We start from the raw sequence: 26,758 nt of genomic DNA on the forward strand, positions 1-26,758 counted from the left end.
CCTGGCTTCAGATCGGCTCAGCTCTGGCTGTTGCAGCCAGTTGGAGAGTGAATCATCGGATGGAAGATCTTCCTCTCTGTCTCTTCTCCTCTCTATATATACCTGACTTTGCAATAAAAATAAAGTAAATCAAAAAAAGAGAGAAGAGTATCTATTTGAAAGAGTTGCAGAGAAAAGGGGACAGCTTTTCCATCTGCCAACTTTCCAAGTGGCAGCAAAGATCAGAGCTGAGCAAGGCAATGGTTGCAGCCGGGAACTCCATCCCACATGGCTGCCAGGGTCCCAAGGCTTTGGGCCATCCTCTGCTGCTTTCCCCGGCACCTTAGCAGGCAGCTGGATGGGAAATGGAGCAGGCAAGACTTGAACCGGTGCACGTATGAGATGCTGGCATTACAGGTGGTGATTTCCCAACTATCCCACAGTGCTGGCCCTCTGCTTACCCTTTGAGTTTCTGGAATATCAGTCATGTAGATGCGGCTTTAGGGGTAAGAGGGCGCTCTTGCGCCGCTGGTCCCCACTCCCTTGGCTGGTGGAGGGTCTGCGTCTCTGGCAGATCCCTGGTTCCTTGTAAACGCCACCAGCAGAAGGCGCTGTCTCCTTCCTGCACCTGCTCGGACCACAGGCGGTCCAAGGGACCCCAGGCTAAAGTGCAAACTCATTTACGCTGCCCACACCCCTCCCTGCCACAGAGCCTTGGGGTCACCTTCAGGACACCCGTGCACTGACCACTGCCTGTAACCCCCAGTGTCAGCTCTCGGTACCCAGATGCGCAGCCCTGGCCGCGGCTTGGCTGTGTCACTCAAGGTGGGTGCTGTGGGGTGTGAGAGGGGGAGACGTACCACAGTTCTGCGGTCACCTGTATCTCTTACCCCACTCCTCATCCAGGGCTGAATCCCATCTTCCCCACACTGCGCATCCCTTCCCGCCTCCTGGCCTCGCTCTCCTCCATCTCGGCTTTTTTTCTCCCTAGCCCTTTTTTGAATTTTTACTTTTTTTTTTTTAAAGGTTTATTTTTATTGGAAAGTCAGATACACAGAGAGGAGGAAAGACAGAGAGGAAGATCTTCCGTCCGACGATTCACTCCCCAAGGGACTGCAACGGCCGATCCAAAGCTAGGAGCCAGGAACTTCCTCCTGGTCTCCCATGCGGATGCAGGGTCCCGAAGCCATGGACCGTCCTTGACTGCTTTCCCAGGCCACAAGCAGGGAGCTGGATGGGAAGTAGAGCTGCACACTGGCAGGAAGCCGGAGGAGTCGGGAATGAGACCCAGCAGGCAGGAGCAACTCTGCCTGCAACCCCCATCTCCTCCCCTCTGCTGGGGGCATCTCCTCTCTCTGCACCTCCCTCCCTGGCACTCCCCGTGCCCCAGGCTATGCCAGTGCCACCCCTCCATCCCCTCTGCAGCTGTTCTTTTCCTTGCCTCTTTCTTCTGTGTCCCTAACAGCTTCTATTGCCTTGTCTCCATGGAGACAAGCTCTAGCGCCTCCGCTATCTTGTGCACCTGCTCCCCCCACCCCGGTGCGTCATCTCTCCTTGGCTAGGGCCAATGTCCCCCCTCTTTCCTGAGGGGCAGTGGCCTGATCAGGGTTGACCCCATGGGAAGCCACCACGTGCGTTGCCAGGGTCCTGGCTGACCCTGAGCAGCAGGGGTTGTGGGGACAAGCTTGGCAGGTGCCTAGAGCCTGCTTTGTGAGCCCCGGACGGAGGTAAGGGGCAAGCAGCTGGCTCAGGTGGAGGCGGGCAGGGGGCTCAGCTAAGGCACCCTTGAGGGGGTCAGGGATGGGTCTGGGGTACCAGTGTGGGGTAGGGAGATAGCCTGGCTCTCTTAGGCCCCTGCGGGGGATGGAGAAGCAGCCGTGCCAGGGAGCCAAGTCTTCAGGTAGAAAATTCAGTTCAGGTTCGGATTTTATTGGACCCCGATCAGCCAGGGCGCACCCACCACCCGGCCCCAGACTGCAGGTGGCTCTGGCCAGCTGTGTGGAAAGACGGAGGGAAGGTGTGAGGAACGGAGGACGGGGCCGGAGACAGATCACCAGCCCCGGTGCCCCCTGGGGCGGGGCCCTCCCTGTCTCCTGGAAGCTGACCCAAGGAGCCCCACCAGCCTTAGTCCCCCCCGAAAGACCAGGCTGCAGGAGGCCCGGCCAGTGTCCTCGTGGGTTACGTGGCTGCTGCGTGTCCGTTGGCCAGGCGTCCAGCTGCCCGGCTCCGGGGACCCTCGGCGTCCTCGGGGGCTGGCCTGGGCCTTGGAGCAGCACCGTTGGTCAGCTGTGGGTGCCCCGCGGCCGGCTCGCCCTCGCTGGAGTCGGACTCCTCCACATCACTGCGAATGTCCTTCTCCATCTAGGAGTGGAGATGGGTGGGCTCAGGTGGGTGTGGTCAGGGTGGGCTAGGGGGGTGTGGTCAGGTGGGCCTGGGTGGGCTAGGGGGGTGTGGTCAGGTGGGCCTGGGTGGGCTTGGGTGGGTGTGGTCAGGTGGGCCTGGGTGGGCTTGGGTGGGTGTGGTCAGGGCAGGACTGGGTGGGGTTCAGGTGGGTGTGGTCAGGGCAGGACTGGGTGGAGCTCTAGGTGGGTGTGGTCAGGGCAGGACTGGGTGGGGCTCAGGTGGGTGTGGTCAGGGTGGGCTCAGGTGGGTATGCTCAGGGTGGGACTGGGTGGGGCTCAGGTGGGTGAGGTCAGGGTGGGCTTAGGTGGGTGTGGCTCAGGAGGGTAGGCCTGGGTTGGGGCTCAGGTGGGTGTGGTTTGGGTGGATCTGTGGGTGCGGCTCAGGTGGGTGTGCTCAGGGTGGGGCTCAGGAAGGCGTGGTCATGCAGGCGTGGGTGGGGCTCAGGTGGGTGTGGTCAGGGTGGGCTCAGGTGGGTGTGGTCAGTGTGTGCCTGGGGTGGGGCTCAGGTGGGTGTGGTCAGGACGTTCCTAGGTGCGGCCCAGGAGGGCGTGGTCAGGGCAGACCTGGGTGGGCTCAGGTGGGCGTGGCCATGGCAGACCTGGGTGGGCTCAGGTGGGCGTGGTCAAGGCAGACCTGGGCGGGCGTGGCCAGGGAGGTGGGCGTGGCCAGGGAGGAGCTTGAGTGCTGTCAGGGCGTGGCCAGGGAGGAACTCAGGCCAGGCTTGTTGGGGCTTAACCTGTACTGGCCCTCACCGCCCCCACCCACCCCCACACCTACCCAGCCCTTCTTGGTGAAGCTGTAGAGCATGCGCAGGATGAGGCAGGACCAGAAGACGTGCAGCAGCTGCAACAGACCCAGCAGCAGGTTGAAGAAATAGTAGCCGAAGAAGGGGCCCCTGTTGATGATGGATTCATAGTAGGTGGTATAGAGGATCCTGCAGGGGACGGAGCGAGGGATGGGCGTCAGCAGCCATCGGAGCCTCCTTAGGTCTCCGTACTCCCTGCTGGGACTCCCCCACTGCCCTGCCCGGGTCATGCCCGTGTCACAGCTCTGTTCCTAGGTGAGTTCTCAACAGAGAATGCAGGGTGACAGTGTGCTGGGTTACACCTTAGCGTGCAAGGCTGGCACCCTCTCTCAGGATGCTGGCAGCTCCACATCCCATCCAGAGCCCTGCTAATGCAGCAGGGCTTGGACTGTGTGCTCAGGCCTCTGCCAGCCGTGGGAGAGACCAGGGAGTTCTAGCATCTTGGCTGTGGCCTGGCCCAGCCCTGGCTGTTCCCTCTGCAGCCGCCAGACCATGTGCCCATGTGGCTCCCTTAGGGGGGTGGTCTTGGTGCTGGAGCAGCTGAGCCGGCAGCCCGAAGGATGCGCACACCCAGCTCTCCCTCCTGCCACCGCTGGGCTCTGCACGGGCAGCTCCATGTGCCCACAACTCCCTTCCTCCCCCCCTGCCTGTGTCTTCCGGCAGCCACCTAGCCCCCCACCCTCTCCTCACGAGGGCAGGTGCTCACTGGGTGGGAAAGAGCACCAGGCGGGTGTAGAAGAAGACGAGGGAGAAGACCACGAAGAGGACGTCACAGGCCAGCCGGAAGCGGGTGTAGTTGAACATCTTGCAGGCCTGGGGAGGGCGGCAGAGAGATTGCAGGGGGGAGGTGCTAGGAGGGAAGGGGCGGAGTCCGGCCAGGGGAGCCTGTTTTATGGGAAAAGTGTTGTGGGGTGGGAGCAGGGGTGTTATGGTGGGGGGAGGAGGTGCTACTCCAGGAAGTGCCCAGAAAGGTGGTGGGAGGGAGGAAGGGAAGGTTCCATGGCCCCAGGGGCGAAGCCTCTCCTTGGGGGTGGGGGTTCACCTCGTGGGGGAGGGGCCTCCCATCTCCAGGGCTGGGCCTCACCTCCCTTGACTGCAGCCCGGGTGCCCAGGAGCCAGCGGCCAGGGCAGGGCCCCCCGCTCTCCACTCCAGCTCACCTCCAGCAGGTAGTCAGAGGAGTCGTGCAACAGCAGCACCAGCGAGCCAATGCGCAGCAGGTTGGCGCTGTAGGAGAAGACGATGAGGAGGATGGTGACTAAGTGGTGTAGCACCTGCTCCTTGAAGTCCTGCGGGAGATGGGGGAGGGGGTCACAGCTGGGGGGCTCTGGGGGTGCCGCCCTCCCCCTGCGCTCGCCCCCAGCAGCAGCAGCTGCTCCCCTCTGGCTCACCTTACGCTTGATGTCAAACGGCAGCGTCATCACCAGGGAGATGTAGAAGCCCAGCTCCAGCAGGTACCACCAGTACAGGGCCGGCTGCAGGGCCTGCCCAGGGCGGGAGGGGGTCAGCGCCCCAGCCACTGACCCCTGGCCCCCCTCCCCGGCTAGTCCCCTGCTGGGTGAGGCTGGGCTGGGCGCCCCCCAGTCCCTCACCTGTTCCGGATAATTCTCCCAGCACATCACCGGTGCCCACAGCCACGACTCCTGCGGGGAGGGACAGGTGTCCAGGTTGCACCAGGCCTTTGGGGAGGGGTACCCCTGGGGGCTCCCAGCAGGCTTGGGGTTGTGGGGGGAGGGATGGCAGGTGCACAGCAGGGGGTACTCACATGGTACAGCACCCACGTGCCCCCGACAAAAGAGCACAGGTAGAAGAAGAACCTCCAGCTGTGGGCAGGATGGAGCGGCTGAGGCCACTGGCCACCCCCGGCAGCCCCTCGCCCTCGGCCACCCCGGGCGGCCCATCACTGGCGGCTGAAGCCACCAGCCACCCCCGGCGGCCCCTCGCCCTTGGCCCCTTGCCCTCAGCCACCCCTGGCCCCCTCCCGGGCCCCACCTGGCCTCGCAGAACTTCTTGGTCAGACAAGGTCGATCCTGGTTCCTGCGGATCCGGAACCAGCGCTGAGTCTGCCGCAGGGTGAGGCCGCATTGGGCGGCCAGCAGAGCCAGCTGGGGCTGGGCAGGGGCCAAGCTGAGGTCAGAGAGGCCCTAGGAGGAGCAGTGCCCTCCCCTGGGCCTCCCCTGGCCCCTCCTGGGCCTTCCCTGGCCTCCCCTGGCCCTCCCCTGGCCCCTCCTGGGTCTCCCCTGACCTCCCCTGACCTCCCCTGGCCTCCCCTGACCCCTTCCAGTGACACAGGCCCTGGGCGCTCCCTGCAGGGCTGCTCGGTCCTCCCCAGCTCAGGCTCCGCGCCTTGGAGGACAGGACGGGAGGACCGGGCTGCTGGCCTCCACACCTGGGCCAGGAGGACAGGAGGCCGAGTGGGCAGGGCCTCAGTCTCAGCGGGCGGGGCGAGTGGGCGGGGCCTCGTCCAGGGAGGCGGGGGAGCCAGGTGGACCCTCCATGGAGATGCCCCTTGGCTGGCCTCGAACCCGGCACACAGGGAGGCCGCTCACCTCCTCGGGTCTCGGCCCTGCAGCCAGGAAGTGTCTCTCCAGTGTGGCATGGGGCTTCACCTGCCTCCTGCCGCGGTCGCGCACACCCAGCCACCTGCTCACGGGCAGGCCCACGAACCTGCAGCCGGGAGAGAAGGCGGCAGAGGGAGGCCAGGTGCACGGGGCAGGGGGCAGCCGGGGCACGGGGCAGGGGGCAGGGGGTGGCCGGGGCAGCCGGGGCAGAGGGCAGCCAGGGCAGGGGGCGGCCAGGGGCGGTTGGGGGCAGCCGGGGGCAGCCGGAGCACAGGGCAGGGCTCTGCCTGCTGCCCGAGCAGGGGCTGAGCAGGGCGGGATGGACACAGCGCCCGGCAGGAGAGGGTCAGCGCCTGGACCCGGGTACCACTCAGGAGTCAACAGCTGGTCAGCCATCATGGGCCATGACCTATCTCCTGAAATCACACTGGAAAATCAAGAGTAACCCCGGAAGGCAGGATTTGGGGGTACAGCACATGAAGCTGCTGTCTGGGATACCTCCCGGGTTGGGGTGCCTGCCCGTGCGAGTCCTAGCTACCCTGTTTCCTGGCAGCTCCACTTTCAATTTCTGTCTCCCCCCCCCCACCGGCCCCTGTAATTCTTTCAAGTAAAAATAAGTAACTTTGCAAGGAAAGTCAGCCTGAACAGTTTGTATTAAAATATAGAGGGAAAAATATTATGCATCTTGATTCGACAAATATATCCTGCAAATAACCACATGCTAAACGCAGGACACAAAATAATGAACATGACACTGAACTCCAGCGGAGGGCCTGGCGCGATAGTTTAGTGGCTAAAGTCCTCGCTTTGCATGAGCTGGAATTCCATATAGGCACCAGTTTGTATCCCGGCTGCTCCACTTCCCATCCAGCTCCCTGCTTGTGGCCTGGGAAAGCAGTGAAAGCCTTGGGACCCTGCACCCGCGTGGGAGACCCGGAAGAGGCTCCTGGCTTTGAACAGGCTCAGCTCTGGCCACTTGAGGAGTGAACCAGGGAATGGAGGATCTGTGTGTGTGTGTGTGTGTGTGTCCTTTGCAAAAATCTGACTTTCCAATAAAAATAAGTAAAAAAAAAAAAAAAAAAACCTCAAAACAACACTCTAGCCCTGACCTGGTGATGCAGTCACGCCCCCTATTCAATACCCACATTTCCCGGCAGAGGGCACCCAAGACCACGCGCTGGGGACTCAACTACCCGGCAGGAAGCCCGATGTCAGGGCAGCCAAGGGTTCAAGTCCCCCCATGCCCCAGTGGGTCAGAGCTAGGGCAAAGGAGGGGGACTTAGAGGCAGGGTTCCCTTGAGGTGAGTGATGGGGGGATAAAATGACCATCAGTGACAGGTAGGGGACTATGGCAGTGGGAGGGGCCAGGGACACACCGGGCAGTGACCTGGCCTGGGGGACACTTACCTCTCGAACATGACACGTACGGCCACCAGGGCCAGCGCCACAGGCAGGGAGGCCAGCAGGTCCCGGGGGTGAGCGAAAACCAGGCCATCGCGGTCCTCCAGCTGTGCCCAGGAGTTGTTGGGGGGCAGCCAGATGTGTTCCTGCCACAGCCAGTCGTTCAGGCTGGACAGCATCCTACGGACACAGGCAGGTTCAGTCTCCACCTGCAGGCGCTGCCATCCTACAACGGATACTGGTTCGAATCCCGGCTGTTCCACTTCCCATCCAGCTCCCTGCTAATATGCCTGGGAAAGCAGTGAAGATGACCCAAAGTCTTAGGTCCCTGCCTCCATGCGGGAGACCCAGAGGAAGCTCCTAGCTTTGGACCAGCCCAGCTTTAGCCTCTGTGACTGTTTGGAGAATGAAGCTGTAGGTGGAAGATCTCTCTCTCTCTCTCTCTGTCTCCCTCTCTGTAACTCTGCCTTTCAAACACAAATAAATCTTTTTCAAGTGTTTATCTCGCTGACCCGGACACGGCGATCACGTGAGTTACTTCACACCCACAGCTGTTTCTCCCTACATTTTCCAGGTGCCAAATAATTGGCGGGAGGTGGGGTGGGAGGCACACGCCAAGGGAGGGGCTGTCTGGGATCACGGGCTCAAGGCCTGGAGTGTCCCATAGGTTTCCTTTCCAGCACAGGCCAGGTGGCACCCCACGATGACAGAGGCACGCAGATCCACAGTCCCCTCCCCCAGCCAGCCCTTGAGGCGAATGTGGGCTGCCTGCTGGCTCACTCACTAGCCCAGAGGCGGGCCTGTGGTTAGGAGGGGGCAGTGTGTCTGGAAGCAGCAGTTAAAACCAGCCAGATAAGTCCTCTCCTCCTTCCGCCTCGGCTTATTATAGCTCAACAAGTGGTTGAGCCCAGCACCTGCTGAGCACAGTGACAGGAAGTCATTTGCTCACAAACCGTCCACCCGATGGGACGTCTCCATCCACCTGCTGACCCACTGTCCACCCGATGGGACGTCTCCATCCACCTGCTAACCCGCCGTCCACCCGATGGGACGTCTCCATCCACCTGCTGACCCACCGTCCACCCGATGGGACGTCTCCATCCACCTGCTCACCCGCCGTCCACCCGATGGGACGTCTCCATCCACCTGCTCACCCGCCGTCCACCCGATGGGACGTCTCCATCCACCTGCTCACCCGCCGTCCACTCGACGGGACGTCTCCATCCACCTGCTGACCCGCCGTCCACCCGACGGGACGTTCCATCCACCTGCTCACCCGCCGTCCACCCGATGGGACGTCTCCATCCACCTGCTCACCCGCCGTCCACCCGATGGGACGTCTCCATCCACCTGCTGACCCGCTGTCCACCCGACGGGACGTTCCATCCACCTGCTCACCCGCTGTCCACCCACTATCTTTCTGCCAATCCATCCTTTCAGTCTGTCCATCCTCCCATACATCCACCTGTCCATCCTTCCAGCTGTCTTCCCATCCCCTAGGAACCCATCATCTCTTTGCCAGTCCATCCTCCATCCATCCCTCTACCCATCTGAACACCTGCTCACCCACCCCACACATCAATCCTACTCCACGAATCTTCTTCCCTCCTCCATTTCTTGGGGGGGGGGGGTTTCCTGACCGGCAGGCCCCCACGACCACCGAGGGGGGCGGTGAGACGACGGTGTTCAGCTGGAAGAACCACCGAGGACAGTCTGAGTATGTCTGTTTATTGTAATGCAAGCACAAACGTACACGGATTCATACAGACTCCTGGCAGGCCTCCCACCCAACAGCACTGTAATTGGCTAGAAGGCACGTCTCTCTAGATCCTCCAATGATGTCACAGGTCACATGCAACACTCACGGCTGGCAGGTAGGCTGTGGGTCACGAAAGGGCTGGCAGGGAAAGTGGACTGCAACTGACTTTTTAGAGTAGCTTATCAAGGAAGTCCCAGCATAGCTCATCCAAGGACAGGGAAGAGAGACCCAGGGTTTCTGTATGACCAGGCCAGGTTGAGGTCTCGGTTAGCTGAAACCATTGTCAGGGGGTTGCCCCGGGGACACGTGTATGACGTACTTCTGACCTCCCACATAGGCCAAGCAGGCCCAGATCGAGGGACAACCTCCTACATTTATTTATTTGTCCATCCTCCCATTTCCTGATCTTGGTATCTACCCAGCCACAAATGTACCCATACAGTTATCCATGCATCGGCCATCTAACCATCCAGGCAAGCGATGTCCTTGACCTTGTACCTGCCAGGTAGGCTCTAGAATGCAGATAAGAGACAAATAAACAGATGTGCACAGGAGATGCCCAGGGCTGCCTGCAAAGGAGACCATCAAAAATGGCTCCTCCTGGCCCGATGGTTCAAATGGCTAATGCTCCACCTGTGAGCGCCAGCATCCCACATGGGCATGGTTTGTGTTCTGGCTGCTCTGCATCCCATGCAGATCCCTGCTAGTGCCTGTAGGAAAGCAGTGCAGGATGGCCCAGGCCTGCTTTCCCAGGCCACAAACAGGGAGCTGGATGGGAAGCGGGGCTGCCGGGATTAGAACCGGTGCCGATATAGGATTCCCAGTGCGTGCAAGGCAAGGACTTTAGCCACTAGGCTATTACGCCGAGCCTGACGGTAACAATTTCTTTCTCTTTTCTCTCTGCCTCTCAAATCAATGAAGCTATTAATTTTTTTTTTCCTCCAGGTCTCCCACACGGGTGCAAGGTCCCAAAGCTTTGGGCCATCTTCTACTGCCTTCCTGGGTCACAAGCAGGTTGCTGGATGGGAAGTGGAGCAACAGACACAAGCTAGCGTCCATATGGGATCCAAGGGAAGAGTTTATTTAATTTATTTATTTTTAAAGATTTATTTATTATTTTTACTACAAAGTCAGATATACAGAGAGGAGGAGAGAGAAAGATCTTCCGTCCGATGATTCACTCCCCAAGTGACCGCAACGGCCGGTGCTGCACTGATCTGAAGCCAGGAACCAGGAACCTCTTCCGGGTCTCCCACGCAGGTGCAGGGTCCCAAAGCTTTGGGCCGTCCTCGATTGCTTTCCCAGGCCACAAGCAGGGAGCTGGATGGGAAGTAGAGCTGCTGGGATTAGAACCGGCGCATATGGGATCCCGGGGCGTTCAAGGCGAGGACTTTAGCCGCTAGGCCACGGCGCCAGACCCTCAAGGGAAGAATTTAATGCTGGGCTACCATGCTAGGCCCAGCATTAAAACTCTTAAAAAAAAAAAATAAAAAGGAGGAGACAGGGTCCAAGGGATGGAGTGGGAGGGAAGATGCTGGTTGTAGGATATAAAGTTTCCATTAGACAAGACATTGTACAAAGTTACTGTAGTTAGCAACAATGTATCTGGGGCAGCCATTGTAGGAGGAGTGTGGTTTAAAATCACCCTGCTCCGGGCCGGCGCCAATTAGCAGCTAAAGTCCTCGCCTTGAAAGCATGGGGATCCCATATGGGCGCCGATTCTAATCTCAGTGGACCTGCTTCCCATCCAGCTCCCCGCCTGTGGCCCGGGAAAGCAGTTGAAGACAGCCCAAACCTTGGGATCCTGCACCTGCATGAGAAACCCAGAAGAAGCTCCTGGCTCCTGGCTTTGGATCGGCACAGCACCGGCCATTGCACTCACTTGGGGAGTGAATCATCGGACGGAAGAAATCTTTCTTAAAAATGCGTTTTGTATACACTTTGCAAGTATATGATATGCTGTTAGAAGATAAATATGTGTGTATATCTGAGTATATATTTGAAAGCTAGAGTTACAGAGAGGTGGAGAGATAGAGAGGAAGATCTTCCGTCTGATGATTCACTCCCCAAGTGAGTGCAATGGCCGGTGCTGTGCCGATCCAAAGCCAGGAGCCAGGAATTTCCTCCAGGTCTCCCACATGGGTGCAGGGTCCCAAGGCTTTGGGCCGTCCTCCACTGCTTTCCCAGGCCACAAGCAGGGAGCTGGATGGGAAGTGGAGAGGCCGGGATTAGAACCGGTGCCCCTATGGGATGCCCGCACGTTCAAGGCAAGGACTTTAGCCACTAGGCCACCGTGCTGAGCCCACAAAACACATTTTTAAGTGTTCTCTCCATGAACAAAACTACATAGATAAGCAACATGATGTGTGTGTGTTAGTTTCATTTAGGTACTCTATAGGTTTTGAGACATTTTTTGGCATCAAAATAAATTTAGTTCTCTAAAAAAAGAACTGCATTTCTTTGAAAGGCAGCGTGACAGAGAAAGGAGAGGCGCACCAAGAGATTTTCCATAAATGGGTTTCTTCCTCCAAATGACCCAATTAGCCAGGGTTGTGCCAGCCTGAAGCCAGGGGACAAGGAGCTGTCTCTGGGTCTCGCACAGGTGTCGCAGGGGCCCAAGCACCTGGGCCATCCATCACCTGCTGCCTCCCCGGTACCCAAGCAGGGAGCTGGGATGGGAGCGGAGCGGCTAGGACAGGATGCAAACACCACAGGTTGCAGCTGAACTGGTTGCCATCCCAACAGTAGTCCTTTCATTTTTTCTTTAATTCCATTTTTGTGTGTGAGCTTTTGGAAGTACTTTCAGTCCTAAATATTATATGGTACACCATCCATGTTTAGGGGGGCAGGCATTGGATGTAGTGGTGGACATCCATTTAAGATCTCTCTCTTGAACCTCTCCCTGTGGTGCGAGCATCCCATATGGGCGCCGGTTCTAATCCCGGCACCCCACTTGCCATCCAGCTCCCTGCTTGTGGCCTGGGAAAGCAGTCGAGCACGGCCCAAAGCCTGCACCCGTGTGGGAGACCCGGGAGAGGCTCCTGGCTTTGGATCACCTCAGCTCTGGCCATTTGGGGAGTGAACCCGGGGATGGTATTCTCTCTGTCTTTCTTATCTCCATAAATCTGACCTGCGTTTCCAATAAAAAGCAATGTCTTTAAATTTTTTTAAAGAAGTAAATAAAGAAGTAAATCTTTTTTTTTTTTTTTTAAAGATTTTATTATTATTGGAAAGCTGGATATACAGAGAGGAGGAGAGACAGAGAGGAAGATCTTCCATCTGATCATTCACTCCCCAAGTGAGCCGCAACGGGCCGGTGCGCGCCAATCCGATGCCGGGAACCAGGAGCTTCTTCCGGGTCTCCCACGCGGGTGCAGGGTCCCAAGGCTTTGGGCCGTCCTCGACTGCTTTCCCAGGCCACAAGCAGAGAGCTGGATGGCAAGTGGAGCTGCCGGGATTAGAACCTGCGCCCCTATGGGATGCCGGGGCATTCAAGGCGAGGACTTGAGCCGCTAGGCCACGCCGCTGGGCCCAAGAAGTAAATCTTTAAAAACAATCTCTTCAATAATTCAAAAAAATAAATTTCATTTATTAAAAAATAACAAGAAAACAACATGAAAAATTCTGGTGAAAAACAGAGGCTGAGAGGACAAGCAAGGGGAAGGAATGTTGCCCAGCCCATTTCTGTGCAATTCAAAAGCAACTCGGCAACCGCAGTGTTTATGTTGGCTTCCTCTGGGTGGTAAACTTTGCAGCTTTTAGCAGCGCTGGCCCGTTCATAACCACGGAGGTCAGGGCAGGGCCACCCTCTCTGGAGGAGGTTCTGCCAGCAGAGGGTGCCGGGTCCTGCAAGCCAGAAGCTTCTAGGGGCGTCGGCAGCCCTTTGCAAGGAGCCCCTTCTTCTGTGGTCTTCCCAGCCAGCAGCGTGAGCCCCTTGTAGACACAGCTTCAGTAGGAACAGGCGGTATAAGCGAGGGCATCCCCGCTCCTATCCTTATTTCATAAGCAGCTGACTGGGGACCTGAAATCCACCTGCAGTGGGCCAGGGGTACGTCTGCACGAAGTGGGGAGGGGTTGGGAGGGGGAGTGAAGCAGATGGGTAAACTGAGGCCAGGACAGGAGCCGGGTCATTTGTTGGTAGCTGTGGATGATACCCCCAAGTGGGGGGACTCCTAAAGGAAGCAGAAGTCACTGAGCTCTTGAGCCCAGGGTGGGAGCAGGTGTGACCTGTCACTCAGCCCCATGAGGTGGATGGGGTACCCCCATCGCCAGGAAGCGGGATATGGTGAAGGAACAGCCCTTGGGCAACGCCTAGCGCCCCCATCCTCGGGAGATCTGGGGAATGCCTGTAATGGATATAACTCCATCTGGGTCTCCCACACAGATGCAGGAGTTCTATCTTGCACTGTTCTCCCAGGCACGTGTGCAGGGAGCTGGATGGGAAACGGAGCAGGTGGGACTCACGCTGGAGAGGTCCTACCTGGGGAGGAGGAGGTGCTGCATGTGGTAGCTTAGCTGGCTGCACCACAGCGCTGGTTCCCCTTTCCTCAATGTTTTCAATCATTTCTGGATGACCTAGTTCTTACAATGCCGCATTTAGGGGGACAATGACAGGACAAAATCATCCGTATTCAGCACAGATTCATGTGGGAAAAACTGTTTGCCTTCAGGCTGTAGGGATCTGGACGGGCAGGGTGGGCTGTCCCAGCAGGGGATGGCTCCATGGGCATCAGCATGCCAGCGGGCAGTAGTGTGGCAGTGGGCAGTGTGGACCCACCCCCAAGGCCGGGGGGCCTGGGGGGGAAGCCAGCTGGCAGGAAAATTCAGGGCCTGGGCTTTGAGTGGTTAATCTCACCCAGGGGTGGGCAAGTTTGGTCTGAACGCCCCCCAGTATTCACCCAGCCTACACTGCTCCCTGCTACAGTCAGAACCCTCACAGGTGATCCCTGCCCCAAGTTGGCTTAGCCAAACCCCCGAGGCATCCTTCAAAGCCCAGTCATCACCTCCTCCAGGAGGCACTCTCGGGTTGCCCCTACCCTACTACCAGGGACCTAGCCCTGTCAAGCTTGCGAAGATGCTCCCAGCTGCCCAAGGCTACCTTACAGGTGTGTGTGTGTGTGTGTGTGTGTGTGTGTCCTTGAACCAAGCAGGTTACTACTAACCCTTACAGCTGACCTAGGGGGAGACTAGAAAAGTCTTTTGCAAACCAGACAGGACCCCTAAGGGCAGGTCAGACCCTGGCTACAGAGGCCTGTCTCCTGCGAGAGAGCTGTCCCCACCCTGACCAGTGACTGCAAGTGTAAACAATGCTGTGAGCCCAGCCAGGCAAGTCTGGCCCGGGGCCCAGCTCCACTCCCGGAGCTCAAGCCCTGAACTGGGAGGGAGAGAGACAGGGAGAGGGGGTGGCTGAGGCTCAGGGCTCCCCGCTTCCCCCACCAGCTCGTGGGACCCAGCGACTGCTCCGGTTCTCCCAGGCTGCTGTTGGGGCTCAGGGAGAGGGGACCCCTGAATCAGGTGTCAGCCCTAATTGGATTCCTGTCACAGCCTCAACCCCACCCCCCACCCCCGGTTGTAGAGTGAGACCAATACCGTGGGTTGGGGTTTACTACTGCTCACAGATGGAGAGGGGAAGGGGTGGGGGGTAGCACCTTCTAGACCATTCTTCCCAGCACTGAGGACCCTTCCTGGCAGCCTGGAATTGACCTTGGGTCTATGGCTTCCCCTCCCCGACCCCAACAAGGGCTGAATCCTGGCTTCCTGACTTCCTGGCTGGGCCAGCACAGTTTGGGGTCGGGGTGGGCCACAGAGGACACAGTAACCCAGCCTGGGCCTTTGCCCCTACCTCCCCCCACTGGCCTCCGGTCAGTGGGGCCACCCCAGCCCCGCCCCTGCCACCTGGGAACTGGCTGATAATCCTTCTTAAGTGGCTAAATATATCCCCGGATTGGGGGTGGGGGTGGGGATGGGAGAAAGAGCTTTGTGCTGGTATGGGGTGGAGTGGGGGGGGATGGATCACAATCCTAGAGTCTCCTCTTCCTCCTCCCGCTCCCCCCCAGCGGTCTAAGCACAGAGACCTTAACTTCCAAACCCACAGAAGTCCTCCTTCCCCCGCCCACGCCCTCCCCCCCAAAACCACCTGAGATCGAAGGCGTTTTATGCGCAGCTGGAGACGAGGGAAATCAGTCCAGATCCCAGACGAGATAGAAAGACACACACACACACACACACACACAGAGCCTGGCCCGCTGCCTCGGGTCACCTGATTCCTGGACGACAGGTCCCAGGCGGCCCGCACGTGACCTGCTGTGAGGGGGGCTGACCCTGCTGCTGCCTGCTTCTGGTTCCCAGGGCTGAGGAGAGGGACAGAACACGGGTCCCACTGCTCCCCATCCAATACCCCAAGTCCAGGCGCTTCACCTTGCTCCACCCAGGCACTCTGCAACCCCCAGCCTGGTCTCTGGCTATGAAGGCCACTGCTTGCTGGTTCCCAAGCCACCAGGCATAGTTCTGCCCTGGGGGGAGGGGCTCTGTCCCATCTTCCTCCTCCTCACCCAGCTCAGCCACTCCAAAAAGTCAATTCAGGGCCCGGCATGATGGCTAAATCCTTACCTTGCATGTGCCAGGATACCAGATAGGCACCGGTTCATATCCCGGCTGCTCCACTTCCCATCCAGCTCCCTGCCTGTGGCCTGGGGAAGCAGTGGAGGGCGACCCAAAGCCTTGGGACCCTGCACCTGCATGGGAGACCCGGAAAGAAGTTCCTGGCTCCTGGCTTCTGATCAGCACAGCACCGGCTGTTGCGGCTGCTCGGGGAGTGAATCATTGGACGGAAGATCTTCCTCTCTGTCTCCCCCCCTCTCTGTACATCTGCTTTTCCAATAAAATAAATAATTATTAAAAAAAAATCCAGGTGGGACCACTCCAAAGCCAGGAGCTCCTTCAGGGGGTCTCCTTGTGGGGGGCAGCCAGCACTTGGGCCACCCATCATTTACCGCCTCCCAGGCCACAAGCAGGGAGCTGGGTTGGAAGTGGAGCAGCCGGGACTTGAACCCACACTCCAACATGGGCTGCGGACACCCCAAGCGGTGGCTTGGCCGGATGCCCTACAGCATCTGCTTATTTATGTATCTACAGTACTCTCCCTCGAGGCACGGGCCTCCCAACAGCCAAGGACTCCGAGGGGCACTGCTATATTCTCAGGGGCACGAAGGGCTCAGCCTGCAGCACCCCGAGGTGCCAACTCCATGTTTGCTGAAGAGACAAAGCAGCAAGCGGAACAGGTGGGAGGGTGGGAGGATCTTGGCTCAGGTGGTGGAACTTTCTAGACAAAAACAACAACCGTGGTTCTCTAGCAGACATGCTTAGTCTCCGCTCCACCCACATCCCCAACTGAAGAACTGGCACTCCCTCACCCATCCTCCCCCCATCACGCGGCGGCTCACCACAGAGCTCCTGGCTGCACCCCCTCCCCCTGCCTCTCAGATTTCAGGGTGCAGGAACTGAATTGGGGGGCAGAGTCCTCCCTCCATGGCAGAGCAGACTGCATGCCCACACAACCCCGGATTCCGTCTCTGGCTGCACCTGCTCTGGATTCATTCCAAAGAGATCCCATTGTCCAACAGAGAACTCGACCTTTCTAGAATTGTCTCCCTCCTTGTCATCAGTTCAGCCACCTGCCACATGGGTGTAGGGGGTCCTGAGGCCACTCCCCCAGGCCAAGCCTTGTCCTTTCTGGGACTCCCACTCTGCATGTTGGGCCAGGGGGTGGGGGTCCCTGCACGGAAGTCTGCCCAGACCAGCTACTCCCCGACCAGGTGGTCCTTGACCTTGGCCCCAGGATCACTGAATGGGGGCTGGGAGGTGGAGGAGGTGGGTCAAGCGGTCAGGTGGAAGCTGGGACCCAGAAAGTCCTCCCAGGTCTCCCATGTTGGGTGGGTGGGTAGCAGGGACCCATCTCCCTGGCTGGGGCTTTAAGGTGACAAGGAGCAGTTCTCAGAGCACCCAAGGGTGTGGGAAAGGCAGAGGTGGCCTTAGGAGCTGTCACCTGCACACGGATGTGACCGAGCACCTACAAGAAAACTTTCGGCAGCTCGTGGAAACAGAGTTATGAATGAAGTGGACTTTAGTGCAAACCCAAACGCAGCTTGGGGCCGACGAGGGGGCACTGTGGGTTAAGCCTTTACCTGTGGCGCCTGCATCCCATAGATGAGTGTCGATTAAAGGAATTCCCAGCTGCGCCACTTTCTCTCCAGCTCCCTGCTCCTGCACCTGGGAAAGCAGCAGAGGATGGCCCAAGTGCTTGGCATGTGGGAGACTTGGATGTTCCGGCTCCTGGCTCAGTCCCAATCATTGTGAACATCTGGAAAATGAACTAATGATTCCAGATTTTTCTCTGTCTCTCCCCCGCTCTCTTTGTCACTCTATCTTTCAAAGAAATAAGACAAATTTTCTCTCTCTCTTTTTAAAGATTTATTTATTTTTATTTGGAAAGTCAGATATACAGAGAGGAGGAGAGACAGAGAGGAAGATCTTCCGTCTGATGGTTCACTCCCCAAGTGGCCGCAACAACTGGAGCTGAGCCGATCCGAAGCCAGGAGCCAGGAGCCTCTTCTGGGTCTCCCATGCAGGTGCAGGGTCCCCAAGGCTTTGGGCCGTCCTCAACTGCTTTCCCAGGTCACAGGCAGGGAGCTGGATGGGAAGTGGAGCAGCTGGGACTCGAACCAGAGCAAGCTGGTGTCCATATGAGATACTTACGCCACAGCCTATTAGACAGACTGGAGACTCAGAACAATCAAATTAAGTGTGAGAGAGAGAGAGAGCGAGAGAGAGTGAGCGAGAGAGAGACAGAGGGTGGAGTGGAGGCTGCAAGTACCCAGGGAGTGTTTAAGCTTGTGAGATAAGCGTTCTGGAGTTGTGTTGTACTGCAGAGTGAACAGTTTTAACAACATCGAACTTTGCACTTAAAAAACGGTTATGGGGCCCGGCGGCGTGGCCTAGCGGCTAAAGTCCTAGCCTCGAAAGCCCCGGGATCCCATAGGGGAGCCAGTTCTAATCCCGGCAGCTCCACTTCCCATCCAGCTCCCTGCCTGTGGCCTGGGAAAGCAGTGGAGGACGGCCCAAAGCCTTGGGACCCTGCACCCGCATGGGAGACCCGGAAGAGGCTCCTGGCTTCAAATCGGCGCAGCACCAGCTGTTGAGGTCACTGGGGGAGTGAATCATCAAACAGAAGATCTTCCTCTCTGTCTCTCCTCCTCTCGGTATATCTGACTTTGCTATACAAATAAATACATCTTTAAAAAAAAAAATGGTTATGGGGCAAGTGTTGGGTCCAGTGACAGAGACGCCTCCTAGGCATGGGACACCCACATTCCACATCAGAGTACCTGGGTTCCAGTCCCACTCTGCTCATTGTCCATGCCCACCCTGGCAGGTGGCAGGTGGGGGCTCTAGGAGTTAGAGCTCCTGCCCCCTCCCTCCTGTCCGGCTGGCTCTGGCTTGTGTGAGCACCTGCAGAGTGAATGAGCAAGGAGAGCTGGTGTGTGGGGAGGAATCTCTGTTCATTTCTGGCTCTCTGCTTTCTCACATTGAGAATTTCCTTTGAAAAGAAAAAAAAAAAGGGACGGGGCCAGTGCCAAGGCTCAATAGGCTATTCCTCCAGCCTGTGGTGCCAACATTCCATAGGGGTGCCAGTTCTACTCCCAGCTGCTCCACTTTTGATTCAGCTACTTGCTTGTGGCCTGGGAAAACAGCGGAGACTGGCCCAAGTGTTTGGGCCTGGGAGACCTGGAAGAAGCTCCTGGCTCCAGGCTTCAGCAGCCTGGTGCAAAACTTGAGCTGTTACATCCATTTGGGAAGTGAACCAGCAGACAACCTCTCTCTCTCTCTCTCTCTCTCCCCCTGGTACACTCCCCATGTGCCTGCAAGAACCAGCCCCGTGCCAGGCTGCAGATCCATCCGGGTCTCCCAGGTGGTTGGCAGGAGCCCAGGCAGTGGGGCTGGAGTGGGGAGCTGGGCTCTGGGAGAGGGAAAGCCGGCTGAGCAAGGAGTCTTAACCCACCAGGCTACCCCATCCACTTCCAGGATGATGTTGAAAATTCAAAAAGCGCATTAGGACGCAATGAAGTTTTTGCTTGAGGAGTTTGGGTCACTGACCTCTGAGCTAGGGACAGCTCTGGTGGGGACTGAGCCCCCGACCCACCCCACCCCCAGATCCCCACGGAACAAAGCCAACTTCCAATAACAATAAAGCCCTTTGGGGCTGTCACCGCCCGCCTTCCAAGAGAGACCCTGGGGTCTCATCTCTGAATCGGGACCACCATCGGCCCTAGTTTCTACCCCTCAAGATGGTGGTAGGGTCCCTCTGCCGCCCCCTGGTGACAGCGGGCACCAGGGATTTCCCAAGGCACTTGGAGGGGATCAGTACAGCATTGCCACGAACCCTAGCCCAGGCGCGGTGCAACCTCCCCAGGTTGGGGACGCCAACCACGCTCCAGGACGGATGGTGTCGCTATGCCCAAGTCTCAGATGAATAAACTGTGTCTTGGAGATGCTGACTCATCCGCACAGGCTCAAGGAGCTGGGGAGTGGCCAGAATGGACCTGAGTCTTGGAGTCGCTCGCTTGGCGCATCCAGGGCCCCCGGCTTCTCCCTGCTACGCTGCCTGGCCTTGTCCAACCCCCTGTCCAGGCCACCACTGAGTGGCCACAATAGCCAGAGCTGAACTGATCTGAAGCCAGGAACCAGGAGTTCTTCCGGGTCTCCCACATGGGTTCAGGGTCCTAAGGTGTTGGACCATTCTCTGCTACTTTCGCAGGCCACAAGCAGGGAGCTGGATGGGACATTGGAGCAGCCGGGACATGAAACAGTGCTATGGGATCCTGGCACATGCAAGGACAGGATTTTGCCACTGAGCTATTGCACTGGGCCCATAAATACAATAAATACAGTTTTAAAAAATGTAACAAAAATATTTATTTGAATGGCAGAGTTAGCGGAAGGAGTTGGAGAAAAAAAAAAATCTTCCATCTACTGTTTCATTCGCCAAATGGTTACAACGGCCAGGTTTGGTCCAGGCAGAAGTGGGAGCCTGGAATTCCATTCGGGTCTCCCACATGGGTGATAGGGGCCCAAGAACTTAAAGCTTCTCCCGCTGCCTTCTCGGAAGCATGATTAGGGAGCCAGACTGGCGAATTGGCATATTAATGGGATGTGGACACTGCAGATGGCGGCTTAATCCACTGTGCCACAGTGCAGCCCCTCCATCAATGACCTCTTCCTCCAGGCAGCCCTCCTGGGGCTCTCCTACCAGAACCTTCAGGATAACTGTTTGCCCCAGTAGCCAGGTCTCTCCAAGTGGTACCCAGCAGGTGCCAGATGCTGCGCTCCCACGCGCGCCCCCTTCCCCCAAACCAATGGACAGGTGAACCAGAGCTAAAATACAGGCGCAGAAACCATGCCCCTTACAACCCCAAACTCAAGCACGTGTCCAGCTCCCCAACACCTAACACTAATGGCATTGAGAGGAGGCAGTTTAAGTACCCAGAGGCTGCGGGAGCTTTGGGAAAATGGTTAGATTAGCTCAATAGGGCGGGGCTCCGGGATAAACAGTGTCTGGAGAAGCAAGCCACACCCCGGAGGGTTGGGGAGGAGTGGAGCGGGCGTGGGGACCTCAGTGTCTGGCTCCACCCAGGCAACCCACAAGCAGGCAGGACTGGAAATCCAACCCATCCATAACTGGCTCGGTTTGTTCAGCCAATCGTTTTGTAGGGCCCACGGATGATGTCATCAGTATCCAAATGGCCTTGGGCAGGGGGGGGGGGGAAAGAAAGGCATAAAAATGTTTGCTCTGGCCAGGATGGATAAGACCTGGCGTTTGGGGGATGGGGGACTGGGGGGCAGGGGAGAGGGGAGAAGGAAGGGATGCTGGCAAAGTCTGCGCCTGCAACAAAGGACATGGACACCAGGCACCACAGGCCTCCTCACTCTCCCCCGCACTTTGCTCAGCCTCTTTCAATGCCAACACTAGCATCCCCCCTGAGATCCCACCACCCAACGCATTTCGACCAATCAAAGCCCATACATACATATAACAGGGTTCCGGAAGATTCTACGGGAGGATCAACAGCATGGCTCAGCAAGCTAAGCCTCCGCCTGTGTCACCAGCATCCCATAGGGGTGCGGGTTCGAGTCTCAGCTGCTCCACTTCCAACCCAACTCCCTAGTTAGGGCCTGGGAAAGGAGTAGAATATAGCCCAAGTCCTTGGTCTTCTTGCACCTGCATGGGAGACCTGGAAGAAGCTCCTGCTTCCTCTGGCTTCAGCCTTACTCAGCTTTTGTCACTGCTGCCATGTGAACCAACAGATGAAAGATCTCTTTCTGTGACCACGGGCTCCGGCAGGTCACTCTGATCAGCCATGAGGAGGTGGCAGGGGCCAGAGCGCTGAGCCAGAAGAAGCAAGGAGGTTTGTGGTTAGGGGAGCAGGCAGGGGGGCAGTGAGGCGAGACCTGGTGAAGCGCAGACATCACAGATGGACCCGGACTCTGCCCCGGGCTCCTGCATGGCCTGGGGTGGGGGAGGCCCTGGCTCCCAATGCAAGCCTCAATCCCTGGGCGTGGGAGGCGGGGCACCCTGGGTTTCTCATCCAGCTTGCCAGATCCCCATGGCAACCTGGCCCTGCCCACCATCCCACCCTCCCTGAGGTGTGAGACTTCTCAAGAGCCCATCTTTGCAATAGCACCAGATGCCAGGCTGTACTCGGCTGTGCCCTCGGGCAGCGGCATTCCTGATTATGATTCCACTAGATACCTGGTACAGCTAACCAGGCAGGTGGGCAACTAGCCTGAAGCCGCCTCCATGAAGCCTTCCCGGATGTCCCCAGGGTGGCTCCTAGGTTATGTCCAGGGTCACGCGTATTTCTCAGGGGGACAAAGAGGCAGGACGTTGGGGAAACCAGCAGGCATGTCCCCTTCCTGCCTGTGTCCAGGTTGGGCTCTGACTCAGGCCACAGCTCCAAGGCCACCTGCTTGGAGAGGCCCTGAACTAACCCATCTCATCCCCGTCATGCTTCTGGAAAATTCTAGGAATAGATAGGAAAGTCCTACATGTCCCATCTCAGACAGCGATCCCAAGAACCTCAGACAAACTCCGACTTGACCTCATGGGGTGAGGGATGGACACAACAAGTCAGATGCCCTTTGGGTCACCCTATAGAGTGCCAGGCTCTTCCACTTCCACGCCAGCTCTCTGTGCATGTCCACCCTGGCAGGCAGCAGGTGCTAGCTCAAGTGGTTGGGCCCCTGTCACCCACGCGGGGGACCCGGATGGAGCTCTCCTGGTCTGATGTGCAACTATTTAGCAACGAAACAATGGCTAGAAATCCCCTCTCTGCCTCTCTCCCTTTCTGTAACTCTGCCTTTCAAATAAGTCATGAAAAAAAAAAAAAAAAAAAAAAGGCTCCACCTGCCCTCCATCATTTTGTTAATTTCTTTCGCACTGTCAGGGGGTGACCAGGGGTTGGAGTAGCGGGTTCTGAGCTGGGAGAGGGAGGGTGATGATGGAGCAGATACGGTATGGGGTAGCATGGGGGGCACAGGGCCCTGCGTGGCAGATTCAAGGCACCCGGTTAAGAGCCATGCAACTGACATGGCGGTGCAGAGAATAATGACAACCTTCTCTCTTGGCACCTGCCTTTGCCAGCACCTCTGGGGAGGAGGACCGGCTGTAGGGTGGTGGGCTGGGGTAGCACAGCCCCAGGGCCATGGTCCCCCCACCCCAGCATGGCCAGGGGGGCTGGCAGGAACAGCGCCCAGCCTTGCAGACTTGGCTCAGTACAGTCTAACCCCCTTAGTGGAGCTGCAGGGTTTTGGGGGTTTGCCTAGGTGAGGGGTGGCTGTAGGGAGAGGGGCTGGGGCCAGGTGATGCTGTCAGGGCACCGGAGGAGGTAGAGGGAGCCAGCGGCTGAGACAGCCTTGACACACACCTGCTTAGCTTTTGCTCACGCCTGCATCCCTGCCACTGGTCGGTGGGACCCTGTCCTGGCTCCTCCAGATTTGTTATAAAGATCCTACTAACGGGCCTGGCGGCGTGGCCTAGTGGCTAAAGTCCTCGCCTTGAACACGTCGGGATCCCATGAGGGCATCAGTTCTAATCCCGGCAGTTCCACTTCCCATTCAAGCTCCCTGCCTGTGGCCTGGGAAAGCAGTTGAGGATAGCCCAACGTCTTGGGACCCTGCCCCCGCGTGGGAGACCTGGAGGGAGTTCCTGGCTCCTGGCTTCGGATCGGCACAGCTCTAGCCGTTGCGCTCACTTGGGGAGTAAATCAATGGACGGAAGATCTTCCTCTCTGTCTCCCCTCCTCTCTGTATATCTGACTTTGCAATACTAATAATAATTTAAAAAGATCCTATTAACAAAGGCTTTGGGAGGCCCTTGCAACCCCCTCCCTCCTCCGGTTCCCACCCAGCTGCTCTTTGCCTCCCTCACCTGGCTTGCACCCAGGACTCCTGTGGCGGCTGCTCCCTCCCTACACTCAGCTCGCACTGCTGGGGGGGGGGGGCTCACCTGGGCCTGGGTAGGTCGGTGTCCATAACCTGGTCGGCTCCCCACCTGCCCTTACCCCTGGCTCCTGCCCTTCTTACCCAGGTTGACTCTTTGGGCCCTCTCTGTCCTGGCAGGCCTGTCAGTGGCGGGGAGGTGGGGGAGGTGCCTCATGGGCGGTTCCGCTTGCTGTCTAGCTGACATCCCTAGCAACCCAACCGTCCATCACCTCTGCCAGGCTGGCTTCCCGGATGCCTCAACAAGCTGAGTCAGGTACCCCGGCTCCCCGCCCCCCCCCCCCCCAGGCCTCAGTGGGATGCATACAGGAAAGAGCAGGGAGGGCGGAAGAGAGCCACTGACCCCACAAATGCCCGCAGCAGCCACACAGCAGTCAGCACGGGTCTCCCCAGCAGGAATGAGGACCCCACTCACTGGCGCCCCCAACTGCTGCATCCCAGACTGCCCCCCTTGGCAGGGAGCTGTCGTGAGGGGACAGAGCCGATGTCAAATGCCAGTGCTGGGTGCGGAGACGTGGCATCTCAAACCCTCTTCTGGGGAGAGGCGTTGAGTTCAAGTTCTGGCGGAGGCCCAGGGCTTTCCCTGAAGAGGTGCCAAGTGCTCACATGCCCATTTTATAGGCTGAGACACTGAGGCACGAGGAGATGAAGTCATTGGCTCAAGGGCTAACCTCCACACTGGCGGGACAAGGGGGCAGCCCGGGGTGCTGGCAGGACGGTGAACCCCAGGGCAGCTCCACCAGCCTGTGCCCCTCCCTCCATCTGCTCCAGATCTGGGCAGGCTACAAGGCTGACCCCTCGACGGTGGTGGCAGAGCATTCTCTCTCCCTCTCTCTACCAGGCAAGGGGCCAACCCAGCACTCAGTCTGCAACCAGCCCTGACGGGCATGGGATGGAGGCGAGTGGGTATCTCTGACAGCAGGAAGTGGAACCCCCCGGGGGATGGGGTGGGGGACCCTGCAGCCTTCCTCCTGTCATGACCCCATCCCACCCCTTCAGTAGTGTGTCTCCCCCCCGCAATCCTTATCCAGCCCTCGATACTACCAACCCATTGCGCGGGTGAGCAAACTGAGGCTTAGAATGCCTTCCTTGGAGGCACAAGGTCAGTTCACGGAGTGAAGCCTCACCCCTGCCCCCCCTGCTCTGACCAGAGAGGTGAGCTGGGACAACAGGGCCACAACAGTGGGCTTGACCTCTCCCCCACCTACCTGCCTGGGTCTGCGAGGATGGCAGGGAAGCAGGTGTGGTGCGAACGGTCCCCCACGCCCCCACCTTCACGCACAACAGTTACTCCACGCATGCTCCCCCGACCCCGGGAGACAGAGGGCTCCTCGGCGCGTGCCAACCTCTCCAGGCCTTCTCTTGGGGGACCCCTATGCTTGCCCAGGCTGCAGACTGGCGGGGGGGGGGGCGTCTCCAGGCGCGTTCCGCATCTTGAGGCGTTCCCCAGGCCCCCACACCCCGGGCCCGGCCACCCCAGCCTCTTTGCCATGCACCTGCTGCTAAGTCTCTGAGCCTGGGTTACCCACGAGTCCTCGGGACTTCCGGCCACCCCAGCTCAGAAATCTGCGGGCACTTTTTCCTCTACCATCCCCCTCCCACCGCCCCGACCTCGCACGGCAGCGCCCGGGGGTGTCCGGCCGAGGTTTCTGCCCCAACCACTCCCATATTCGCCCGCCCCTGCACCCTGGGCGGCTGTTGGTTCCTGAGACCCAATTTGATCTCAGTTCCCCTACTCCAACCCACCCCGGCTGGCATCCCTGCGCGCCTCCTCCACCTGCAGGTCCCCCCTCCGGCCCGGCCTTCCCTCCCTGCGCCCGCTGCTTCTCTGCAAATGCGCACACAAGGCCTTCCCCTCCTGGCCCAGGCGGACCCCACGCCCGATCCCAGTGCCCCGGCCCCACCAGCAAGGCTCCGTTTCCCTTGGTTTTCCCGGCGTCTACGCGGCCCCGCGCAGCGTGCGGGCGCCAGCACGCACTCGCCGTGGCCGGACATATTCTCCGGCCGCGCTGTGCGCGTCCACCCAGCCGGACCTCCCAGAGTCACGCACCAGCTCACCACCCTCCAAATCCCGCGCGCCGTTTGCTCCTGCACCCCAGGACACCTCGGGGTGGTAGGGGAGCGTGACCCTCAGCCCCGGATGCGATGGGAAGCCCCCGAGGGAGGGCAGTCTCTGGGATGATGGGAGGGCCCCCCCCGAGTGGCTGCGGCCATCCAAGGAGCAGTCATGGCTGCGGAGGCGGGGCCCCAGACTGTCGCGCAGGGGGCGAGGGGGCGCTGGCTCACCTGGAGAGGGTGCAGGGGGCCCGGGGCGCACCGAGGACGGGCGGCGGGGCGGGGACGGCGTGCGCCTGGCGGCTGAGTCCGGGAAGCAGCCGAGACGCGCGGCCAGGGCAAGGCAGCCGGACTCCGCTGCTCCTGGCGGGGCCTGGGCTGGGAGCCCGGGAAGGAGGAGAGGCTGGAGGGAGGGGGCGAGCAGGGCGGGGCGGGACTGGAGGCGGGATCTGGGGGCGGGGCGCGAGGGGCCCCCCAGCTCCCGGACCCCCCGCGCTCCGCCCTCCGGGTCCCCGCCCCGCGTCGCCCGGGGACGCCGGGTCCGTGCCGCTTGTCCCCTAGCCCGTGCGTAACCGCAGCCCGCGGCGTCTTGTGCTGCGCGCTCTCCCGGGTCCCTCTCCCTGGTCTTGGCGCGCGTTCATCTGCTTGCTGCTGGGGCACCTCGCTTGCAGCTCAGGGTGTGAGGGGGAGGCGTGGGGTCCCCCGCCGCGCAGGACTGGAGGTGCAGGGGTGGAGGAGCAGACATCCGGACCAAGGCGGCGGTTTGGCTGGGGTCAGGGTGCAAGCAGGGGTCAGGCAGCGGAGGCGGCCCGAGGCCTGTCAGGTCGGATCGACCGACCGGCCGATCGGCAGGGCCTGCGTGGGTGATGGCGCAGCTGTGGCTTTGGCCCAGGGCCGCGAGACGCCACTGCTCGGCCTTTGCTGAAGCCGGCTCAGAGACAAGCACGGAGCCCCCAGTGGCAGGTGTGGGGGACTCCGCCTCTCCGAGCTGTCAGACCCATTTTCCACGGCTGGCTGGCTGGCTGGCTGGCTGGCTGGCTGGCTGCTGACCTGGGCCGGCTCGAAGGCTTCCAGCTTGGATCCCAGCCCCTTCCTCAGGGCGTCCCCGCCTCCTACCCCACCCTTGGCTCTTCTTCGTGCACAGTTGGAGAACGTAGAAAATAGAGCGGGCTGTGTTCGGATGCTGGGATGCAGGCGTCTTGCACCTGCTGGCATGCAGGGACCTGTGCTGTTTGTGCTCATAG

The 26,758-nt window shown here is 59.3% G+C and overlaps 2 protein-coding genes across 2 annotated transcripts in view; both read right to left on the bottom strand.

Moving 5' to 3' along the window:
• ANGPTL4 (angiopoietin like 4) overlaps nt 1-26,758 on the bottom strand; it is a 97,480-nt gene that overhangs the window by 46,176 nt on the left and 24,546 nt on the right. The gene's annotated exons all lie outside the window — the stretch shown is intronic.
• On the bottom strand, nt 1,875-25,996 carry CERS4 (ceramide synthase 4). The gene is made up of 11 exons (XM_004596001.2): nt 25,746-25,996; nt 7,154-7,327; nt 5,735-5,852; nt 5,178-5,296; nt 4,951-5,008; nt 4,778-4,828; nt 4,577-4,669; nt 4,346-4,474; nt 3,894-4,000; nt 3,160-3,316; nt 1,875-2,340 (listed from the first exon to the last, which is right to left on the bottom strand). Exons 2-11 carry the CDS (start codon nt 7,324-7,326, stop codon nt 2,158-2,160), a joined length of 1,188 nt encoding a protein of 395 aa, XP_004596058.2. The 5' UTR covers nt 7,327; nt 25,746-25,996; the 3' UTR covers nt 1,875-2,157.

Source organism: Ochotona princeps, chromosome 33 (genome assembly GCF_030435755.1).
Source record: "Ochotona princeps isolate mOchPri1 chromosome 33, mOchPri1.hap1, whole genome shotgun sequence".
Classification (NCBI taxonomy): Eukaryota; Metazoa; Chordata; class Mammalia; order Lagomorpha; family Ochotonidae; genus Ochotona; species Ochotona princeps.

Coding starts and splice junctions, on each gene's coding strand:
- CERS4 (XM_004596001.2), bottom strand. CDS start 7,326: ATGCTGTCCAGCCTGAACGACTGGCTGTGGCAGGAACACATCTGGCTG. Junction 5,009..5,177: donor AAGAAGTTCTGCGAGGCCAG/GTGGGGCCCGGG, acceptor TCCTGCCCACAG/CTGGAGGTTCTTCTTCTACC. Junction 4,475..4,576: donor CGTTTGACATCAAGCGTAAG/GTGAGCCAGAGG, acceptor CATCTCCCGCAG/GACTTCAAGGAGCAGGTGCT.